The sequence below is a fragment of the Phocoena sinus genome, chromosome 2 (assembly GCF_008692025.1).
Source record: "Phocoena sinus isolate mPhoSin1 chromosome 2, mPhoSin1.pri, whole genome shotgun sequence".
NCBI classification, from domain to species: Eukaryota; Metazoa; Chordata; class Mammalia; order Artiodactyla; family Phocoenidae; genus Phocoena; species Phocoena sinus.
Window position 1 is genome coordinate 100,673,411 of NC_045764.1, and position 20,989 is coordinate 100,694,399.

The 20,989-nt window shown below is 44.2% G+C and overlaps 1 protein-coding gene across 1 annotated transcript in view; it reads left to right on the forward strand.

Moving 5' to 3' along the window:
* Window positions 1-20,989, forward strand: part of RYR3 (ryanodine receptor 3) — a 399,907-nt gene that overhangs the window by 370,976 nt on the left and 7,942 nt on the right. Inside the window, exons 98-107 of the mRNA XM_032621721.1 lie at window positions 412-1,739; window positions 4,216-4,274; window positions 5,455-5,623; window positions 6,851-6,937; window positions 8,685-8,885; window positions 12,173-12,303; window positions 16,628-16,670; window positions 17,154-17,281; window positions 17,702-17,762; window positions 18,032-18,178. Coding sequence (XP_032477612.1) covers window positions 412-1,739; window positions 4,216-4,274; window positions 5,455-5,623; window positions 6,851-6,937; window positions 8,685-8,885; window positions 12,173-12,303; window positions 16,628-16,670; window positions 17,154-17,281; window positions 17,702-17,762; window positions 18,032-18,178 — 2,354 coding nt within the window. The remainder of the gene's footprint in view (window positions 1-411; window positions 1,740-4,215; window positions 4,275-5,454; window positions 5,624-6,850; window positions 6,938-8,684; window positions 8,886-12,172; window positions 12,304-16,627; window positions 16,671-17,153; window positions 17,282-17,701; window positions 17,763-18,031; window positions 18,179-20,989) is intronic.

A 20,989-nucleotide genomic window follows, 5' to 3' on the forward strand; every position in this document is an offset into this window, starting at 1 on the left:
GCTTTTCCCTATCCTCTCCCTCTCCCCATTGCTTTTCGATACATCTGGCTGCCAGTGTGTATGCCAGCCATCTAGTTGGGCACCCTCCTAGGTCTAAGGGGATTAGAGGGGCACCACTTATCCCTATGTGTCCCTGATAATCTGACAATGAAACCACTCTCCAGGCCCCAGGCCAGACAAAAGGCACTGGCGTGGCCATCTCCTCCCTCCCTGTGTTTCTTTCCCCCTTGGCTCCTGGTGGTGTAGTCTTTATGGCTTGCTGCTCCCTCCTACCCATTTCCAAATCATCACGGTCAGAAAAGAGCTGACCGATTTGGCATATAAGTCTTCTAAAAGATATCTGCCTGACCAGTTACGTGATGACATGGGTTTATTTATGTATCTGTATGTCTTTTTGAACCTGCCTCACAGGGAATGTGGTAAATGGAACTATTGGCAAGCAGATGGTTGACACACTGGTAGAGTCCTCTACCAATGTAGAAATGATCTTGAAATTCTTTGACATGTTCTTGAAACTTAAAGACTTAACCGGCTCAGACGCCTTCAAAGAATATGACCCCGATGGGAAAGGGATCATCTCCAAAAAGGAATTCCAGAAGGCCATGGAAGGGCAAAAACAGTACACGCAGTCGGAGATTGACTTTCTCCTTTCGTGCGCAGAAGCGGATGAGAATGACATGTTTAATTACGTTGACTTTGTAGACCGGTTCCACGAGCCGGCCAAGGACATAGGGTTTAACGTGGCGGTGTTATTGACAAACCTCTCCGAACATATGCCAAACGATTCTCGCCTTAAGTGTCTGTTGGACCCAGCCGAAAGCGTACTCACTTACTTTGAACCGTACCTAGGACGCATTGAGATCATGGGTGAGGCCAAGAAAATTGAGCGTGTTTATTTTGAGATCAGTGAGTCCAGTCGAACTCAGTGGGAGAAGCCCCAGGTGAAGGAGTCTAAGCAGCAGTTCATCTTTGATGTCGTCAACGAAGGCGGAGAGCAAGAGAAGATGGAGCTGTTCGTGAACTTCTGTGAAGACACCATCTTTGAGATGCAGTTAGCATCACAGATCTCAGAATCGGACTCAGCCGACAGGCCGGAAGAGGAGGAGGAAGAAAATGAAGACTCTTCCTACACGTTAGAAGTTGAGGGTGAAGAGGACGACAAGTCTTTTGAGTGTGCCTCTGCGTTTGCCGTGGCCTGTGCCTCAGTGAAGAGAAACGTGGCCAACTTTCTGAAGAGGGCCACCCTGAAGAACCTCAAGAAGCAGTGTAGGAAGGTAAAGAAGATGACTCTGAAGGAGCTGGTGAAGGTGTTCTTCTCTTTCTTCTGGACTTTGTTCGTGGGGCTCTTCCACTTGCTCTTCGCCATACTGGGAGGAATCTTTCAGATTCTCTGGAGCACAGTGTTTGGAGGGGGCCTCATAGAAGGCGCAAAGAACATCAGAGTCACAAAGATCCTGGGTGACATGCCTGACCCAACCCAATTTGGTATCCACGATGATGCGATGGAGGCTGAGAGGGCAGAAGTGCCCGAGCCAGGTATCGCCACGGAACTCGTGCACTTCGTAAAGGGGGAGAGGGGAGATGCGGATATCATGTCAGATCTCTTTGGACTCCAGTCAAAGAAAGAAGGTGGCTTAAAGCATGGGCCTGAAGTGGGTTTGGGTGACCTCTCTGAGATTACTGGCAAGGATGAACCCCCCACGTTAGAGAGTACTGTACGGGAGAAAAGGAAAGCACAGGTAAGCATGATTTGTTTCTCTCATCTTTCTTTATCCCTAGAAAAAGACTTGCCACTCTACCTTGCCGTCAGTACTGACACCAGTTCCTAGGAGGCAATGTTGTGTTAGACACCAGCTCACCTGTGATTACCCTGATCTGATAATTCCAGCTCTGCCATGTCTGGAGAGATGAGACTTAGGTGGTTGTCTCAATATCTAATTGCTGAACGGTCTTCCAGTTTACATTGTAGAGTTCAAACAGGATGGTCCTTGACCCTCAACTTGCTTCCACACCTTTATTAGGTTAGTTCTCAAGGCGCACAGGTTCATTCAGTAGCTGAAAGCATAGAAAACCAGGTATAGCATACAAGGAGACCTTTCTGGTGAGATAAACTTCTGCAGTATCCTAAAAGGTCCAGATGTTATCATATGATTTAGCACAGTGCCCAGTGAGTTTTATCATGCTTGGGACATTTTCATCCTTGTGATGCAACCACTAGCCAGTTTGGACTTTGAGTCAGTCAACTAGATTAAGATAGCAGTAATTCAGAGCCCTTTGGCCATGGAAAGTTCTGGGTGTTGCAGCATCCAACTCACAGCATCATTCTAGCGATAAAGAGAGTATGGAGAGAAATGTAAAGAGATCAGAGCCCAAAGTCAACCTTTATTCATTTTGTTAAAAATAAATAAAGTTATTTATTTATTTATTTATTTATGGTTGAGTTGGGTCTTTGTTGCTGCACGGCGGGCTTTCTCTAGTTGCGGCGAGCGGGGGCTGCTCTTCTTTGCGGTGCACGGGCTTCTCATCGCGGTGGCTTCTCTCATTGCGGAGCATGGCCTCTAGGCACGCGGGCTTCAGTAGTTGTGGCACACGGGCTTCAGTATTTGTGGCTCACAGGCTCTGGAGCGCAGGCTCAGTAGTTGTGGCACACAGGCTTAGTTGCTCCGCGGCATGTGGGATCTTCCCGGACCAGGGCTCGAACCCGTGTTCCCTACACCGGCAGGCGGATTCTTAACCACTGCACCACCGGGGAAGCCCCTTTATTCATTTTTTACATGAATGTTTATTGAATAGTTAATATGCACTTGTTACTGTTTTAGGCTCTGGGAATACAGTGGTGAATGAGAAACGCATCGTTCCTATAATTTAGCGGAAAAGATAGACATTGGACAGGTCAGTACAAGCATGAAGAGCATTAGGAAGGAAGTCTGTCAGGTGCTGTGGAAATGTATAGGAGAGATGTCTCACCTGGGTTAGAGAGTCAGAGAGAGAAGTATCAGAATCATAAACATTCTGACAGTATCAATTTATTTATTGTTTTGCTCCCTGATGTCACCCAGGGCCTAGAACAGAGTTTGATACATAAAAGGGACTCATTCAAGGCCTGCTACATGCCAGGCTGTGTTCCTAGGATATGAGAATACATTGATTAACAAAAGAGACAACACTTTTGTTTTAAAGGAGCTTAATTTCTAGCGGAAGAAGACAACAACTAATTATCATTTTTTTTTTTTTTTTTTTTTTTTTTTTTTTTTTTATGCGTTACGCGGGCCTCTCACTGTTGCGGCCTCTCCCGTCGCGGAGGACAGGCTCCGGACGCGCAGGCTCAGCGGCCATGGCTCACGGGCCCAGCCGCTCCGCGGCATGCGGGATCCTCCCAGACCGGGGCACGAACCCGTGTCCCCTGCATCGGCAGGCGGACTCTCAACCACTGCGCCACCAGGGAAGCCCTAATTATCATTTTTGACATATGCTAAAATAAATGCACAAGGTCGTGTGTTACAGAATGAATGTGGGCCCTACTATAAGTAGGATACTCAAGGAGCATCTGCAAAGGTATCATCTGAACCAAGTCCTGAAGAATGGCAGGACCACCAAAAGCCAGGGCAGTCATATTCCAGGCAAATGATATGGCATGTGCCAAGGTCCTGGTGCAGGGAAGGATTTGGAATGTCCCAGGAAAGGAAGGAAGGTGTGAATGTTTGTGCTGGAAATGAGTCAAGTGATGCAAGGTGAAAATGGAGAGAAAGGCCATGATCATGTAGGCCTTATAGGCTTTGGTGTAGGGAGCTTGAATTTTATTCTAAGTGCAGTGGTCATCAATCAGAGGGATTGGGGTGATGGAAGAGAACTGAAGATACTGTCTGATGGAAGCAGGTTCTGGATTGGACCTGTGTTCCATCTCTCTCCGACCCCGTGAAGCAGTAGGACCACTGCCACGGGGTTCTGACAATGTCCTAGCAAAAGTTTTTTCTTTGGGTTGAATAATAACAGGGCGGTTATGTTTTCAAGCTTGAAGTCTTTGTCTTATCACTCTAGAGCAGCTTAATATATAGCAGGACACCTATGTTCTGTGATCCTGAGAAAAGCAGAAGCATAAAGAGAGAAAGCCGTTGGGACTTCAGACCATGGAGAGCAAAATGGCCAGTGATATGGCTCATCACCATGAACTCATTTATTTTGAGGAAAGTTTGACTGATTGTTATTTTTGTCTAGGCAGCAGAGACGAAAGCAGCTCATGAAGCCAAAGGAAAAGTGGAGTCTGAGAAGGCAGAGTAAGTTCTTGGTGGCATGGACTGCTCTAACTGCTGTGCTTAATCGTTCTTGATGGTAACTGCCATTTTGTTGTTATGATAAATAGAAAGCTTGATTTCTATTAGTATAAGAAACAGATATTGTGCAGGCCCTGGATACATTTCTTTTTTTTCGTTTTTATGGCTGAGTAATATTCCATTGTGTGTGTGTGTGTGTGTGTGTGTGTGTGTGTGTGTGTGTATCTCTTCTTTATCCATGCAGCTACTGATGGACACTTCAGTTGCTTCCATATCTTGGCTATTGTAAATAATGCTGCTGTGAACACTGGGGTGCATGTATCTTTCGGAATTACTGTTTTCGTTTTCTTTGGATATATACCCAGGAGTGAAATTGCTGGATCATATAGGAGATCTATTTTTAGTTTTTTGAGGAATCTCCACACTGTTTTCCATAGTGGCTGCACCAATTTACATTCCCACCAAAGTGCACAAGGGTTTCCTTTTCTCCAGATCCTGGCCAGGACTTGTTATTTGTTGTCTTTTTGATGATAGCCATTCTGGCAGGCGTGAGGTTTTGTGTTTTTGATTTGCATTTCCCTGATAATTAGTGACGGTGAGCATCTTTTCATGTGTGGATACATTTCTTTTTTACCCCAGCTATACAATAAACACAGTCTAATAATTTTGTTCACTTTAGACTCCAAATAGTAGATCAGAGTTTCACCATCTGACCGAGCAAATTATCAAACACTCACACTTAGCAACTTCATATGATGTTGATGATGGTGATATCTGGTAATTACTGAATAAGTGTTACATACCAGGCCTTTTGCTAAGCTCTTTTATACAATATCTCATTTAATTCCTACGACAAACTTAGAAGAAGAGGTACTATTGGTAATGCCCATGAAAGCCTAGAAAATAAAGGACATTTCTGAAGGGGCAAAAGGTTGGTAAGGCTAAGTTCAGAAGAACTTGTATATAACTGATGTATGCCTGTGACTGTGACTCATCAAAGCAGGCACTGCTCCTGAATACAAAGTTGACATCCAAGCACTATGGGTAATAAAGACCTGCGGGTCCCCACCCTCAAGGAATAATACATCTCCCACCCCTCTCAGCCAAGATTTCTCCTTAGCTTCCCTGCCAGGGCCAGGCCTCCCCCTCCCCTCCATGATGAGTGGGCTTCTCATTCCTGCAGCACGGAAGATGGGGAGAAAGAGGACACAGCCAAAGAAGAGCAGGCCGAGGCCGGGTGGGCGGATGCGACCAAAAGGAAGAAGCGATGGTGTGGCCAGAAAATTGAGAAGCCTGAAGCCTTCATGGCCAGTTTCTTTAAAGGGCTGGAAATCTATCAGACCAAGCTGCTGGTGAGTGCTCTGGCCCTGGCCCCGCTCGGGTGCGGGCGCTGGCCCGGGTGGACCTCAGAGAAGTGGCCACTGACTTTGTTTCACATTTGGTTAGTTGCTCTTCCTCGTCTTTCTCATTCCTCTTCCTTCCCTCTTCTCGATTATCTGTCTGTCCCTTCTGTGTTGGAGGGAAAGGAAAAGGGAAACGGCAGGTGCTGCAGCCCCTCTACCCCGCCCTGTCTCTAGAAGAGCCGCTCCCTTATGTGTGCTAGGTGGGGACTTGGCCCATCCTGGTCCAAAACTTCAGAAGAAGTGCGACCATTCAGATGCAGAAAGAACATTCCTGTGTTGTCAGGTTCTCACACTAGTCCTCAAAGGCTTTGTTACTGGGACTTCCCTGGTGGCACAGTGGTTAAGACTCCATGCTCCCAATGCAGGGGGCCTGGGTTTGATCCCTGGCCGGGGAACTAGATCCCACATGCGTGCCGCAACTAAGACCCGGTGCAACCAAATAAGTAAATAAATATTAAAAAAAAAAAAAAAAAGCTTTGTTACTCCACACACCCCCAGCCCAGCTTGTGATATCCTTTCTCTGGCAAATTGCCCACTGAGGCACAGTTGCTGAAAGCCAGAACTACACCTCCCAGCACCATTGGTGGGAGCCCCCCTCCGCGGAGCGGGTGAGCGCTTCCCCAAGCAGCTACCATTCCAGTCCTCACGTGTCGATTTTTCCCGGGAAGACGGCAGTGGGTATGGGAATGGTTCCCCCTAAAAGGGGAGAGGCAGAAGCGCTGGGTCTGTGACTTACAAAGAGACAGAGACTCTCAGCCTCAGTCTGGCTGCAGCCGGGGTGGGAGCTTCAGGGGTCTCTGGTGGGCCTAGATCACTCACAATTTCCAAATGGACTGCTTACTTGCTGTGTGGAGGGTACACGCACACGCGCGCACATGTACCTTCATAATAGCATGAGTCCTGTGCTGGCGGTGTGTTTAGGCATTTGCTTCCCTGAGGTTTAAACCAGAGCAGGGTTCCCTTGAGCATCATTCCAAGCAATTTTTAAAAAAATCATCAATTTTGGTCCCCCCAAATAAGTTGTAAGAAGGCCAGGACAGTCCTAGATGAGTGGTTACCAAAGAGTAGGAGTAGCCCTGTGTAAACTTCTAATCAGAGAAGACCATCTGTGTGAAAGAGGGAAGGTCCTTCTCCCTGCCAGAGCTCTTCTACTTCTGCCTGTCCTTTTCTTTTCAGCACTACCTGGCCAGGAATTTCTACAACCTGAGGCTCCTTGCTCTGTTTGTAGCCTTCGCTATCAACTTCATCCTGCTCTTTTACAAGGTGATGCTTCATTCAGGGGGTATTTGGTGAATAGATTATATACTTTTTAAAAAGTAATAGAGGTTATGCTCTTAATTCAAGCAAAAACTCTAAGGAAATTTCTAAGACACTGGCTCCTAAAAAAAGGACACTGTCTTTAGCAGTGGGGAGAACAGAGACTGGTTGTAAGGGAAGCCAGTTAGGGCACCATTTCAGTCATTCAGGCTTGTTTTAGTTACTACTTAATTCTTCAGACGTTTGTTGCGTGTCTACAATGGGCTAGACCCTATATTAGGAGCTGTAAGGTATTTCAAACTGAATGATAAATACAGTTCTTTCCCTGAGGAATAAGGTGACAAAGAACCATGATGGTTGGCCCGTATGTTAGAATTATTATGAAGGAAGAATTAATAGGAGTTGGTTTCTGGATGTGGAAGACAGGGACTCATCAAGATAAATGAAGATTTTGAATGTTGGTAAGTGGGTCTTGTACACTGTAGATGCATAATAAATGTTAGTAGAAAGAACTAATGAATGCTGTAGGTCCTGGATTCTTCTTTGACATCGTCTTTAACTGGCTATTCTGTCTCTTGCCTCTCTAACTTCCTATTGAAAACCACAAATCTAACTTTTATAAAACATGCTCTTGGGCTTCCCTGGTGGCACAGTGGTTGAAAGTCCGCCTGCCAATGCAGGGGACATGGGTTCGTGCCCCTGTCCGGGAAGATCCCACATGCCGTGGAGCGGCTGGGCCCGTGAGCCATGGCCGCTGGGCCTGCGCGTCTGGAGCCTGTGCTCCACAATGGGAAAGGCCACAACAGTGAGAGGCCCATGTACTGCAAAAAAACAAAACAAAACAAAACAAAACATGCTCTTATCCACATCAATAGTGCACTTGATAAACTAATGGCTTGCTGTTGCCCCTAGCAGAAAAATGGAAGTCTGTAGAGGGGTATGGCGAAGCCTAGCTTTAAACGCATGGAGAGGTTGAGGTGACTCAGCCATGCATGTGGAGACAGCCAGCAAGCAGCTGTACATGCACGGTAACAGCCTCAAAGGCGCCGATATGGGAGTCACTGTGTAAGGATGTCAGTGAAGCCATGGGTTAACGGCATCTAAGAAAGAAGGGAAATGTCTGCACTTGTGCATATGCGAGTTTGTCCTAGCCTCCTCCCGGGCTGTAGCTTTTTTTTTTTTTTTAATTTATTTGTTTTATTTATTTATTTTTGGTTGCGTTGGGTCTTCGTTGCTGTGCACGGGCTTTCTCTAGTTGCGGCGAGCGGGGGCTACTCTTTGTTGCAGTGCGCGGGCTTCTCATTGCGGTGGCTTCTCTTGTTGCAGAGCACAGGCTCTAGGCGCGCGGGCTTCAGTAGTTGTGGCTCATGGGCTGTAGAGCACAGGCTCAGTAGTTGTGGCGCACGGGCCTAGTTGCTTAACCGCTGCGCCACGGGGGAAGCCCCAGGCCGTAGCATTTCAAAGATTCCCTCCTGCAGCTGAAGGATTGTAGAACATGTAGTAACACTTTCCTAACTTTTCAATTTTTGGCTTGTTTTCAAGAGAGAGGTTTTGTCTCTTAAAACTTTTGTTTGCAATTATTAGAGATCCTGGAGGTTCCCAGGAACAAGGTACCTAAAAACCTCATTCCCTCATCGAGTAATACGGAATCACACTATTTGCACAGCAAATGCCAGCAGTATAAAATATGTGGGGAGAGCCCAGTGGCGGAGGTCTTTCCGGTGTTTCTAAGAGAGTGTGTGTTTTGGGCCAGGTCACCGAGGAACCTTTAGAAGAAGAGACAGAAGACATTGCAAACCTGTGGAATTCCTTTAATGATGAGGAAGAGGAAGAAGCAGTGGTATTCTTTGTCCTGCAGGAGAGCACTGGATATATGGCGCCAACATTGCGAGCCCTGGCCGTTATCCACACCATCATTTCTTTAGTCTGCGTGGTGGGCTATTACTGCCTGAAGGTAAGTCGCCAGCCACTCTGAATGTAATCAGACTCCTTGGGGAAGAAGCATCATCTTTGAACCCAGCCAGCCCTTTGTTCTCTAAGACTTTAGACTAATGGCCTAAGGTTGGTGAAGCCGCAGCCTGGGCACCGCCCAGGAGCGGGTTAAAATTGCAGACTCTTGCCCCCTACCCAAGTCTTTTAAATCAGAACCTGCAGTGAACATGATCCGCAGGTGATCTGTATTCACACTCTGGTTTGAGAAGCCTTGGTCCAGGAGTCTCACTTCAGCCACCCCTTGTGACATTGCATAGAATCCAAATCGTCGGGCTAAGTCACGCATGGAGCTGGTAATGAGGGGCTCTTCTCACCTTTGAATTTATGTTGAAATTTTTATAAAAATGCTTTTCACGGGAGAGTGGGAGGGAGGGAGACGCAAGAGGGAAGACATATGGGAACATATGTATATGTATAGCTGATTCACTTTGTTATAAAGCAGAAACTAACACACCATTGTAAAGCAATTATACCCCAATAAAGATGTTTAAAAAATAAAAAATAAAAAATAAAAAAAATGCTTTTCACCTTTCAGAAATTATCAGGTCTTAGCTATCTGAGATGAGTTACTGTTTCCGTTGTCCTATCGCTGCATAACAAATCACCCCCCAGAATTCAATGGCTTAAAATGATAACCATTTTCTCTCTGATTCTGTGTCTGCCTGGGCACATTAGAGCGGTTCCTCTGCTCCCTGTACAAGTGGTCACATCAGCAACCAGCTGGGAGCTCAGATGGGCTACTGTTCAAGACGGCCCATGCACGTTGGCAAGGGAACAGCTGGAAGGCTGGGCTCAGTTGGGGTAGCTGGGCCTCTCTCCCCCTCCTTGTAGACTCAGGGCATCTCCCTTTCCATGTGGTCTCTTCACATGCTCTCTCCAGCTGGGTAGCCGGACTTCTTGCACATGATGGCTTGGGTGTCCAAAAAAGAGCACAAATGGAAGCTGCTAGACCTTCTTAAGGCTTAGGCCCAGAACTGGCAAGGTGCCATTTCTACCACATTCTGTTGATTCAGGCAAGTCACAGGGCCAGCCAACATTCACTGTTGCACAGAGGGTGAAGGGGGCTACACAAGGGCATGAATAGCAGGAGATGTGGTTCTCTGGGACCATCTTCAGACACTGCTATGGTTATGTCAATCTTCAGTCATTCTGTTTTAGGTGTTCCAAGTCCAGTTCTGTTTCTACTACATACACCACAATTGTTTTTTCTCATTACATTTTTTCTTACGTCTCTTAAGTAGGAAGTTTCCTTGGCCCTATACCAAGCCACCTTTTCCCTGAGAAGAGTCCAGGAAGTCTTCTCCTATCCTTGTGGCTCTCACTTCCCCCAGTGGACTGCAGTATCACTTAGGAAGTCCAGCTGCTCTACTGGAGAGACCATGTGTCCTAAACTGCCCTGAGGCCTCCACTGTAACAATGAAAGAATGGATTCTGGAGCCTGGCCTCTGGGGTTGGACCCACAGCTCCGCCACTTAACCTCGCCATTCCTCTGTTCCCTCATCTGCAAAAAAAAATGACTATGATAATAATAACACCAACCGCTAAAGTTGCTAAAGGGAGGATTAAATGAATTAACATGTGTAAAATACTCAGAGCCAGACGTAGTAAACATTAGAGCATGTTTGCTACTATTCCTTAGTTCACCATCTAGAGCTCAGCTTGTCGGCTAGGGTACAGGTAACCTAGAGAAAACAAAAATAAACACTATCTAGGGAATACAAATGTGGAAGTTGTACTTACGAGGGAATACAAATTCCTAAAAGATTGACAGAGAATGCTTCAAATCCCAGTGATCAGTACTTGATATTATTATTGTAATTCAGAGTCACCGTGACATACAGCAGACACTAGTCAGGGTGGCTTTCCCTGCTTCCCCTCCCACGTGATCCATGAACCAACACCAGGCACTGATTCTGCAGTGTGCAATGTCCATTAGTAGCCTTTGTCACCTTCCTGTCATGATTCTTTTATTTCCTCAGTGTTGTTGCCTTGTTTAAAAAAAAAGGGTAAGCAGGAACTATATTCAATATCCTGTGATAAACCATAATGGAAACGAATATGAAAAAGAAGGTACATGTATGTATAACTGAGTCACTTTGCTATATACCAGAAACTAACACAACATTGTAAATCAACTATACTTCAGTGAAATACATTTTAAAAATAAAAAAATAAATAATTAAGGGAGGAAGAAAAAGGGTAAGCAGTAACTCTTTACGAACCATTATCTAAATTTTGCCTTTTTGTCTTGGAAATAAAGGAGCAGCGTGGGTTGTACGGATATCATGAGATTTGAGAGGGAGTTATTAGAAGAAACAGTTTGGAGACCAAGGTTTCAGGGATGTTGCCAAGTAACCAGTAGCTTCCCAGGTGGATGAGAAGCCCTAGCTCTGTCTGAGTTAAGCTTTTCTGGCTAGTGGAGCTCTGGCTTTTCTGCCTTCTCATTTCCTGGGATTCCAGTCGTATCCTCTGACCTTGCTCATTCTGTCCCTTATCTGAAGTGTGTGTGTGTCTGGCGATGGTTGGAGCAAGTGGATTATCTTCCCAGCATTTTCTGTGTATGTACTGCTTTTGTGATAGGTCTTTAGAACCATGCCACCATGTGTAGGCTAGAAGCAGTCATAACTATAAGAGAATGGGAAACGATGGTAGGGAACAAATAAGTGTGCCAGGCAGGAGCTCTTCTCGGAAGGAATGTCAGGAAGAAAACTTCAATAGCAAAAGACTATGCACAGAGCCCAGTGAATCCTCTCATTGTAACCGTTAAGCCATATTTCATTAATCAGAATTCAAAGACATGACATGAGTATGACCCTAGCCATTGAAGGGGGTGGGAACTCTTCATCGTATTTCTGCAGCTGTCCAATATATTCTAGAATAGTTTATTATGCTTTCTAAGTCTTGGTTTACCTCCAGCCTAAGTGTTTTAGGAGACCTAAGTCACTCGGCCCTGTGATTCATCTAAATATGGTCTTCTTACCAGGACGGGTCAAGAAGTCCACAGTTTGTAATACTGTCAGCTGTTTAAAGGATGACCCAACTCATATCAGCTTTGGAGAGGGAGGTGTGTGAGCCAGAGGACTGAGAAGTGATTTCTTTGGCTTTGGACCCACAACTAGGCACCCTAAGAATCCCACTACAAAGAGTTTGCTGCCCTGAAGTTGGAAGGCCAATTTGTGAGATACGCGTGGGAGAGGATGCTTTCATTAGAAAGCCTTCTCTGAGTAACCAGTGTCTTCCCACTCCTAGGTTCCTTTGGTGGTATTCAAAAGAGAAAAAGAAATTGCCAGGAAGCTGGAGTTTGATGGCCTGTATATCACCGAACAGCCTTCTGAAGATGACATCAAGGGGCAATGGGATCGCTTGGTAATCAACACACCGTAAGTTTCCCCCCACCCCAAAAAGAAAACGGAGTTTCTACTGTAAACAGGATAGTACCTTCTTCAGCAGCCCTGGAGACTGAGTAATATAAGCCTTGCTTTGGTTTCTGGGACTTGTTTTCTCCCCTGCCTTTTCACAAAGTAGCCTGTTGTGCCTCCAACAGTTATACGTATCCCTATGCATTTAATGGGGGACAGAGGATATTATCAGAAAGCGCTGAGCATTTTTAATTAAGACCAGATGGCCCAGCACAACACTACTTAATCTAGTTTTCCACGTTCGAGTCGTACAGTGTTCCCCTGGCCCGGGGTTTCGGTGATCAAGCTGATCAGCTTCTCCAGAGTCCCCAGATGGCACAGCAGCCCTGTGACAGCACCATCTCTGAAGGCTTCTCCCTAAACAAATAGCCTGGTTGGTACTAGAACTCCTCCCAATATAATTTGATAGGCAGTTCCATGGGCAGTTAAAATAGGCCCATCTGGGTGGGGATGTTAGGACCCGTGGGGTGAAGCCTGCCTTCTTGGTAGGCACGTGTGCCAGTGCTAACGTGGTGGAGACAAGCATTGATTCTAGAGGCAAAGAGGTAGAATACTGAGTCAGCTTTATAACGTAGACACCCGTGACCTAGGGCGAGGGAATCAGGTTTTATAAACCTCAGTTTCCTCTTCATTAATAGAGGGATGAGAATACCACCGCCTGCAGCCCTGGGAGGCCTCGTGAATGGATTGTCACGTGCTTGATGGCTGTTCGTTATTCCCTTTCCCTGTTAAAGAAAAATGGCCATCACCAATAAGTCAGAGAAAGACAAATACCATATGATATCACTTATCTGTGGAATCTAAAAACTATAATATAGAGAATGTAACAAAAAAGAAGCAGACTCACTGATACAGAGAACAAACCAGTGGTTACCAGCGGGGAGAGGGAAGGGAGAAGGGGCGATATAGGGACGGGGATTAAGAGGTATAAACGATTAGGTATAAAATAAACTACAAGGATATATTGTACAACACAGGGATTATAGCCAAATGATTAAGATTGTAAATTTTAAGTTATGTGTATTTTACCACAATAAAAATTTAGGAAGAAAATGACCATCACCATGAGCAAAGGTGATGCTCTAACGCCGGTGTATTCACAACGGGGAAATGAGAGTTGCGAGATAAATTAATGGGATGAAAGAAAAGTCATGAAATAGGGCTGAATATGTAAACAAAGATGACTGTTGACTCTCTCGGCTGTGCCAATAAAATATGCACATCTAGAAACAACCACCCTGACCCCTGCAGCAAGAAAATTCCACTTATTCAAAGATGGTTAGGCAAATTGAGAGAGGCAGCTCTACACAGGCACCGCTGAGCTTTTTTTAATAGTCCCGAGAAAGGGAACACTCCTCTCTTCGGGGAAAAAAAAGGTGTGAGCAGGCAAAATCAAAAGCTTGTTTAGACCTGCAGGTCACTGCCAATCTCCTCACTTTTAAGGAAGAATAAGGGAAACTACTAAGACTTATTTCTGACCCTTTGTTATTATAGTATAGAAAGTTTGAATATCAAATAATCTCATCCCTTGGTAAGCTTTCTGTAATCATCCGTAACGCTTGTGTCTGTGGCACAAGGTGATACAGCCTACAAGTCCCAGGAAGAACGCAGTTCAGTTTCTGGAAGTTTATTCTGAGGAGGTAATGAGACAAGAACACTAAACTGTCTTAACAAGGACAGTTGCTGACGTTTAATTGAAGTGGCTGAAATGCCCGTGAATAGGGAAACGCATGTATAAGAAAAACAGCTGTTTTAAAACATTCAGATCAATGAACTTCTTTTATTCCTTCACGATAACGGCATCATTGTACATGTAGTGCTTTGTAACCTGCTCTTTTTTGAGCTAACTATATGTCATGGAGAGCTTTCATTTTCGTTTTATTTTTGTATTGTTAAATACACATATAGAAGAAAACATAAAAACGTATATTCTAAAGTACAGTGATAAAATGAACTACAAAGCTTCGAAACCGGAACATCGCTGAAAACCTTGACAGGTCCCAGACGTTATCCTCTCTGGCCCAGATCCTCCCCGGACCCGAGCTAACCACCCTCCTGACTTTAGTGCTATCCATTCTTTTGCCTTAGTTTATAGTGTTACCACTTAGGTATGTGTCCCTAGATACATGGTTTCATCTTAACTAGTTTTGAGCTTCGTATACATGGAGTTATACTATATGCATCGTACTGTCATTTGAATCTTCTGTTCAGCACCCTCTTCAAGAACTCATCAGTTGAATACGTTGATATGTGTGGCCCGAGCTGGTCATTTTCAAAACTGTAGCATTTTCCATTAGGAGTATATTATTGTGCATTTATCCATTTTCATGACCGTGGCTATTTCAACTGTTTCCCACTCGTGTCTGTTGGAAACAGTGCTGTAAGGAGTATTTTTATACCTGGTGCACAAATAAAAGAGTTTCTCTGGAGTAGGTAGCAGGAGACGAACTTGCTGAATAGTAGGATATGCAAATGTTTGTCCCCATTTACATTAAACCAGCACCCTGTGAGCATTCCTGCTTCTCTGCCTCCTTGTCAGCACTTGTTATCCTCAGATAACTTTGCTCATCTGGTAGGTGTGTAATAGCATCTCATGGCGCATTCTGCTGGTTTCTAAGAGGTGAGCAGCTTATGTTGTTTTTCTTGACCCTTCATATATAGATCTGTCACTTACTTATGCATTTCCCTTCTGACGGTTCTTGGCCTACCCCACACTTAAAGGAATATTACCAAGTGGAATTATGGCTTCGACCTTGAAGGAGCTTACATACCTGGTCAGGAGACAAGAATATTCAGATCAAAGTGAGATCACATCTGTGAAAGGGTCTTGACCAGAGCCTTTAGTCACTGGCCCTTCAGGATCACTTGTGGAATTTTCCACTTTTTGGATTCTAAATACCATTCATGAAAAAAATCAAGTAGCAGAATAATGGACAAAGAAGGAGGTCAAAATAATTACTTCCATCCCCCGTAGATAAAATCTATTAGCAGTTTGCTTTGTTTTTAAGTGGCATTTGGATGTTTAAGACCAAGACTGCTGGGGACTTCGCTGGCAGTCCAGTGGTTATGACTTCGCCTTCCAGTACAGGGGGTGCGTGTTCGATCCCTGGTCGGGGGAACTAAGATCCCACACGCCTCGAGGCCAGAAGAGCAAAATAGGAGCCATGTTGTAACAAATTCAATAAAGCTTTAAAAACGGTCCACATCCCAAAAAAAATCTTAAAAAAAAAAGACCAAGACTGCTTTAAATATCCAAAAAAATATTTTGTTTTGTTTAAAGATTGCCACCCTGTTGTAAGAGAGGTGCCAGTTGCTCAGGGTTATTCTTCTGAGAGGTCCACGAACAGAGGGAGGCCCTCCTTCCTCATCACCAACTTGGGCGGCCTCTATAGCATAGGGGACTGTTGTGTTCCAGAGCTAACAAACAAGAACGATTTACACATGAAGGAAAACAGAAGTAAGAATGTTTGCACCAAGGGCCAGAGGTTCCTTGGCTGCAAACTAGACTTCCAAGGAACCTCTCAGGAAGGACTGATCATTCTGGAGGGGAGCAAAATACTTTAAATGGTTTCTGCCAACATACCTGAAAGTAACAGTTATTTCTTGACTTTAGCAATAAGAAGGTATTTGCAGTGGAGCTGGTACTAGCTACCTACCAGAAGAAAGCCGTTCCCTCTGTGGGGTTAAGGTTGGGATGGCATAGGAACTACCTCCAAAGGAGAGAAGGGATCCCATTCCCGGGGAAAAGCACACCCCACAGGAGTTACTCAGGAATGGAGAACAGAGCAGAAGAGCACTCCATTAAGAAAACCCCCACGTAAATTAACTAACGGTGATTTCCAGACTGGAAACTTCATAGTTAGGGACCTTGTCTACACCTCCCACCACCGTGTCCCCAGCACCTACCCCAGTTACTGCCATGAAGTGGGCACTCAGTGAAGGAAGGTTGAATGCATGTGTTTCCTGCAGGGTTTGGTTTCTAGTTACACTGAGCTCAAGACACATATCCCTGCCTCTAGCTAGTCTGTCATCACGATTCCTGGCTCTTAACCATAATTTTGAAGTAGAAAATGCAAAGGAGCTTTCTAAGTGTTTCAGAACTCACCGCAAAGCAGTGAAACCAGAAATCAGACCTGCAGTGACTCTGAACTTCAATCAAGTCTTGAATTCTTCAATGAGCAGGACAAAACCCCAAAAGATCACAGGTCCAGACACTCAAACTGCAAAGTTTCTTGATGTGCTTGCCTTGATGTTAAGAATCTCCCTCTTTCGTTTTCTTCTTCAGATCTTTTCCTAATAACTACTGGGACAAGTTTGTAAAGAGAAAGGTATGCCTTGTTGCGGGGCGGGGCAGGGGGAGTAAATTCCATGACCTCCAAAGAAATGTAGATTGTTTTTTTAAGTTCTCCGTATACAAACATGAATAAATGTAATGATGCTTTTATGATGGTATCTCGAGAAAAGTAAGCCACAGAAGGGGTTTTATATGAACGCATGTAGGTTTGGGGCTTAGTTCCTATACTCATCTGCCTTAATCAGCTTAACAAAATCACTGTTTTCTACATACTAGGTTTTTTCTCTCCTCCTAAATGATAGCTAGAAAAGCAGTTTTCACTTAATTGTCTTTATCACTTCTGTTTTCTCTGGAGGTTATTTTTTTCTCTTTATTTTCCTTTTGCATTTTGACTCATGTCTTTATCAACCCCTTGGAAGAGCCCAGAGCATAACACAGCTCTGACGGCACTGGGGCTGGAGAAAACATTGGTGGTGATGCACGGCCTGAGCTCACCCTGTCCTCCTCTCTGCTTTAGGTGATCAACAAGTATGGAGATCTCTACGGAGCAGAACGCATTGCTGAACTCCTGGGGTTGGACAAAAATGCCCTCGACTTTAGCCCAGTAGAAGAGACCAAAGCAGAGGCAGCCTCCCTGGTGTCATGGTACAGAGCTTAGGAGTTAAATCCCAAAGTCTGGCTGACTAGACCCTTTATCTTTCCAGTCCTCTTCCCTGTGCTACAGGGAAAGCTCACAGTCATGCCTTCGTTGTCTTAGACTCTGGTCTCGCCTAAGTGTTTCTTCTAGATTCTAAAATACGGGAGGGAGAGGACTGCTTTAAAAAAAATTGAAAGACTTATCAGCCTTTATGCCTAATAGAGCTGAAAGAGAAAGACTAATTAAAATTTCAGGGTGTGCGATTCAGCCACTCTCATTCTCATGGTGAACACATACAACTTGATAAAGCTCAGAGCTGTATTTAGGTTATTAAACCCAAGAGAGAAAAAAATTCATTTTTTCCCCTTATTAAACACTTAACTAAATCTTGACATTTTTAAGTTTTGAAATGATTTGTTCCCCTTTAGGCTAAGTTCCATCGACATGAAGTACCATATCTGGAAGCTGGGAGTTGTTTTTACTGACAATGTAAGTATGGCATCTGGGAAAGCAAAATTCTGTGCCCCAAGTCCAGGGATGTCATTAGATGCCACAAAGAAACAAGCTATGGAGGCGGCTCAGGAAGACGCAGGGAGTGCTGGGCGAAGACAGAGGGCCCTAGGGTGCTGGGGGGACACTTCTCTCTTGTGCAGTAGTATGAGGCAGATGGGGCTTGACTTGGCAATTCTTGGGCCAGCTCAAAGCACCTCAGTCCCCTGAATGCCTGAAAAGCTGCTCAATTCCTTCCATTTCCACAGTCCTTTCTCTACCTCGCCTGGTACACGACCATGTCAGTCCTGGGCCACTACAACAACTTCTTCTTCGCTGCTCATCTGCTGGATATCGCGATGGGCTTCAAGACTCTGAGGACTATTCTGTCATCTGTCACTCACAATGGCAAACAGGTATGGGGTTTATACTGCTGCAGAACGGGAGGGACCTAGATATGGTTAGGAAAGAACTAGTGGGCTTCCCTGGTGGCGCAGTCGTTGAGAACACTCCTGCCAACTCAGGGGACGCAGGTTCGAGCCCTGGCCAGGGAGGATCCCACATGCCGCGGAGCAACTAAGCCCGTGTGCCACAACTACTGAGCCTAAGCTCTGGAGCCCGCGAGCCACAGCTGCTGGGTCCACGTGCCACAACTCCCGAGGCCCATGCACCTAGAGCCCGTGCTCTGCAACAAGAGAAGCCACCGCAATGAGAAGCCCATGCATCGCAACCAAAAGTAGCCCCCGCTTGCATCAGTTAGAGAAGGCCCGCGCGCAGCCATGAAGACCCAATGCAGCCAAAAAAAAAAAAAAAAGACCAATGACTTAGATATATATATAGATCTATACATATATACACATATATACAGCTATCTGTGTACATAGGTAGACATATATAGCTATATATGTTATATACATGTATGTGTGCAATTTCTATACATACCTATATAGCCATTGCTCTACATCCAGTCTCATCAATATCTAGTCTGTCTTCTACAGAATTGTCAGGGTCAATCCCTTGATTAAAGTCCTCTAATGGCTCTTCCTGTGAACAAATTCAAACTCCCTAGCATTTTATTCCTCATTAAGTGCAAATCCGTGAATGAGACATGTTCCCTCACATCTCTAAATCTTTACAGGAGAAGGGAGAAAAGAAAGGAGTTAATATGTACCCAGCTTGGTACAGCCATTAGGGGAGACAGTATGGCAGTTCCTCAAAAAATTAAGTATAGAACTGCCATATGATCCAGCAGTCGCACTTCTGGGTATATATATCTGAAGGAGATGAAATCAGTATCTCAAAGAGATACCTATATTCCCATGTTCATAGCAGCATTATTCCCAATAGCCAAGATATGGAAACAACCTGTGTCCATCAGTGGATGAATGGATAAACAAAATTTGTTATGAACGTACAGAGTATCATTCAGCCATTTAAAAAGAGGAAATTCTGCCTTTTGCAACAATATAGATGAGCCTAGAGGGCATTATGCTAAGAGAAATAAGCCAGACACAGAAAGACAAATACTGTATGGTGTCACTTATATGGGGAATCATAAAAAGGGCAAACTTCTAGAACCAGAGAGTAGAGCAGTAGTTACCAGGAGCTGGGTGTGTTGGGGGAAATGGGGAGCATTGGTCAAAGAGTACAAACTTTCAGTTATTAAATAAATTAGTTCCGGGGAATCTAATGTAAAGCATGGTGGTTACAGTTAAAAATGCTGTATTGTATGCTTGAAATTTGCTAAGAGAGTAGATCTTAAGTGTTCTCAGCAAACACACACACGCGGTAACTGTGTGAGGTGATGGATATGTTAATTAACTTGATCATGGTGATCATTTTATAATGTATGCATATATTAAATCATCACATTGTACACCTTAAAAACTAAAAATTCCAACCAGAAAAAAAGTCAGATTAACCTTTAATTGTTCTAAAACGAAAGGGTGCTAGATCATCAGGTATTACGATGGCTTATTTCTTCTAGGCTTCTGGTAGTGGCGCTCGTTTCTCAGTTGACACTAAAAACAATGGAGGAAAGCTAGAGATAGAAATTTGCTGCCACATACAAGAAGCTGAAGTTTGGGGAGGTAATAACAGAACCTGTGATATAGATGTTTGCTCAGAGAGTGGTAAATACTTCCTTATAGGTTCCTGGGAGAAAGGGCATCGTGTATTATTTTTCCATGTGTGTCTTGGGAAGTTTTATCCTATAAAGGTGGCATTTCCCTAAACGGGATTTATGGAGTGCCAGTTCTACAATTTGTTCTTTTAGAATTCTTTTCTTCCCCTTTACTCAGATATAGAAAGTTCAAATTTTATTGATTTGGTTTAATGGCATTATACAAAACTGTACCTTAAATGAAAAGTTTAAACAATGAATTTCTTTTAATTAAAAAACCATTTTTATTGGAGTATAGTTGATTTACAATGTTGTATTAGTTTCAGGTGTACAGCAAATTGAATCAGTTATACGTATACATATATCCACTCTTTTTTTAGATTCTTTTCCTATTTAGGCCTTTAGAGAGTATTGAGTAGAGTTCCCTGTGCCATATAGTAAGTTCTTATTAGCTATCTGTTTTATATATAGGAGTTTATATATGTCAATCCCAATATCCCAATTTATCCCTCACCCCCTTATCCCCTGGTAAGCATAAGTTTGTTTTCTACATCTGTGACTCTACTTCTGTTTTGTAAATAAGTTCATTTGTACCCATTGTTTTAGATTCCACACACGAGCAATATCATACGATATTCGTCTTTCTGTGTCTGACTTACTTCACTTAGTATGACAGTCTCTAGGTCCATCCATGTTGCTGCAAATGGCATTATTTTGTTCTTTTTTTATGGCCGAGTAATATTCCATTGTTTATATATGTGCCACATCTTCTTTACCCATTCCTCTGTTGATGGGCATTTAGGTGGCTTCCACGTCCTGGCTGTTGTAAATAGTGCTGCATATTGGGGTGCGTGTGTCTTTTTGAATTATGGTTTTCTCTGGGTATATGCCTAGGAGTGGGATTGCTGGGTCATATGGTAATTCTGTTTTTAGTTTTTTAAGGAACCTCCATACTGTTCTCCATAGTGGCTCTATCAATTTACAGTCCTACCAACAGTGTAGGCGGGTTCCCTTTTCTCCACGCCCTCTCCAGCATTTATTAAACAATGAATGTCTTATATGGGCTTGCCGACTAAACTCTGGCAAGATTGTTAGAAAAAAATGT